At 50.2% G+C, this 2,213-nt stretch overlaps 1 protein-coding gene across 1 annotated transcript in view; it reads right to left on the reverse strand.

Annotated features, from left to right (window-relative positions):
* tfe3 (transcription factor binding to IGHM enhancer 3) overlaps positions 1-2,213 on the reverse strand; it is a 12,394-nt gene that overhangs the window by 1,974 nt on the left and 8,207 nt on the right. The window contains 6 exon segments of the mRNA XM_015397895.1: positions 34-70; positions 72-170; positions 264-339; positions 627-683; positions 855-966; positions 1,942-2,040. Coding sequence (XP_015253381.1) covers positions 34-70; positions 72-170; positions 264-339; positions 627-683; positions 855-966; positions 1,942-2,040 — 480 coding nt within the window.

Genomic DNA, 2,213 nt, shown 5'->3' on the forward strand with positions numbered 1-2,213 from the left:
TCACCTGGACACTCTTGGGTCCTATTTTCTCACCTGGATGCGCAGCAGCAGGGAGCGGTTTGCGCTCTCGTCTCTCCTCCATCTCTCGGGCCCTCTGCTGTTCTTTCTGCAGTTTAAGGATGTAATCCACCGACGCCTTCAGGATGGTTCCTTTGTTCCACCTTGTTTCCCTGAATGACCAATCACAGAGCACACCTCCTTAAGGTTCCTCTGGTGGTATAAGAGTTAGGAATCAGTGAATGAAATGTCTAATCAGTACTAACGGGTCCGAGGATTTGGGAATCAGTGCTCCGAGCTCTTTGATGCGGTCATTGATGTTGAAGCGTCGCCTCCTCTCAACTGGAAAACACAACAAAATGGTTTTAATGGGGTGACACAAACCCATTTCATCATATTTACAGCTGGTGTCTCCACTCCCTAGCCAATCAGTGACCAGCTCTCTTCTGATGTCACTACTGTAATTGTATCTAAGCAGGTACTGCATGTAGTACCGGTTCTATGAAAGGTTACTGCTTGGAAGGGATCCAGTCCCAACTGGTCCTGATGGAAAAGGACCAGCTGTGTCACTTCCTGTTTCAACACCAAATCCTGTGCTGTGATTGGCCGAGTGCTGCAGCAGTACTCACTCAAGTTATGATTGTCCTTCTTCTGCCGCTCCTTCAGCAGAGCTTTGGTTTCCACATCTACAGCAGAAGAAGAAGGAGAAGAAGAAGAAGAGAGGTCAAAGACGGGCGATGTTCCTCTGCTGCCAGCCGAACAGAGCCGGTTCTCCTTTCCATTGGACCGCTTCCTGGTCTCACTCTGCTGGTTTGAACTAACCAGCAGGTTAGCTACAGTAACTAGGTGGGATTTACCGGTCTGCTCCCGTTTGACTGCGTGCAGGTCGGCCGGGCAGCTGTTGCTAACGGTGATGGTGGGCGTGGCCATCCCTCCGTACATGTCCAGCATGTTCCCCGCCGTCGGCAGCTGCGACAGACCAATCAGAGGGCACCGTCAGTGATCTAACCCACAACAACCCACTGTTCCTGAACTGGAAGGTCATGTTCTCCTGAAGCTGAACCTGAAACTGGGAGCCGATCTGCACCACCATTTTGGATCAGAACCTGCTGATCCTTCTCCTTTGCTCTAACCACAGTTCCTGCTTCTGCCAACAGGGGGAGCTGCTAAGCTCACAGGTGCTGATCCTCCTGGTTCCACTCAGGAGCATCAGTCCAGATGGTTCTGAAAAGCGGCTCCGCTCCATCTCCCCGCCCCTTTACACCCCACACTGTTCTACTGGGACTCTGACCTTTAAACTGGCTCTGCTGCTGGTGAAAATCTCCCGATCCGCTTCCTGCCTGAGACCGTTTGTTTTTAAAGCCTGAAGTTCTGCTGACTGAAGCATTCTTTACTGACTCAGCTGCAAAACAAGGAGCCTAGAAACACAGATTTCAGCAGCAAAACCCAAAAACCGGCAGAACCCAGAGAATCAGCGTGAGAACGAGGCTGGAGGAGAAACAGCTGCGGCTCTGAAGGCACAACAAACTGCAGCATTTACCTGGGATTTAATCCTCCTCTTCTCATGATCCGGCAGCAACACCAAAATCCTCATGTTCCCTGCAGTTTCACACACCCTAACACACACACACACACACCTTAACGACACACACACACCTTAACGACACACACACTCCTTAACGACACACACACACCTTAACGACACACAGAGCGCCTGAGCTGCTGCTCTTCCCCTTTCTGCTCAGACAACTGTTAAAAAATGAGGAAACAAGTCCTTTAAGTCAGAACAGAAAACTCCCACAGCTTCATTATCTCCCTCACACACACGCTGAGGCTCCGCCCACTGAAAGAAGGAAGTGTGGAAAGCTGAAGTGATACTGTCCCATCCAGCTGCTAGCTGTTGACCACCTGAAGCTAACACAGTGACCCCCCCCCCCCCTTTACCGTGCTGGTGAGCTGCAGGCCAGAATCAATCAATGTGAGGAAATCCTCATTCAGGCTCGACTCCAAACTGATGATGTCATCGATGACGGTCTCCTCCATCTGGATCAGAACCACAGAAATACTGGTTATCCACAAGAAAGAGGGATGATGGATGGATGGATGGATGGATGGATGGATGAATGGATTATTGATGGATGGATGGATGGATGGATGAATGGATGAATGGATTATTGATGGATGGATGGATGGATGGATGAATGGATGAATGGATT

Source organism: Cyprinodon variegatus, unplaced genomic scaffold (assembly GCF_000732505.1).
Source record: "Cyprinodon variegatus isolate N-32 unplaced genomic scaffold, C_variegatus-1.0 Scaffold28, whole genome shotgun sequence".
Lineage (NCBI taxonomy): Eukaryota > Metazoa > Chordata > Actinopteri > Cyprinodontiformes > Cyprinodontidae > Cyprinodon > Cyprinodon variegatus.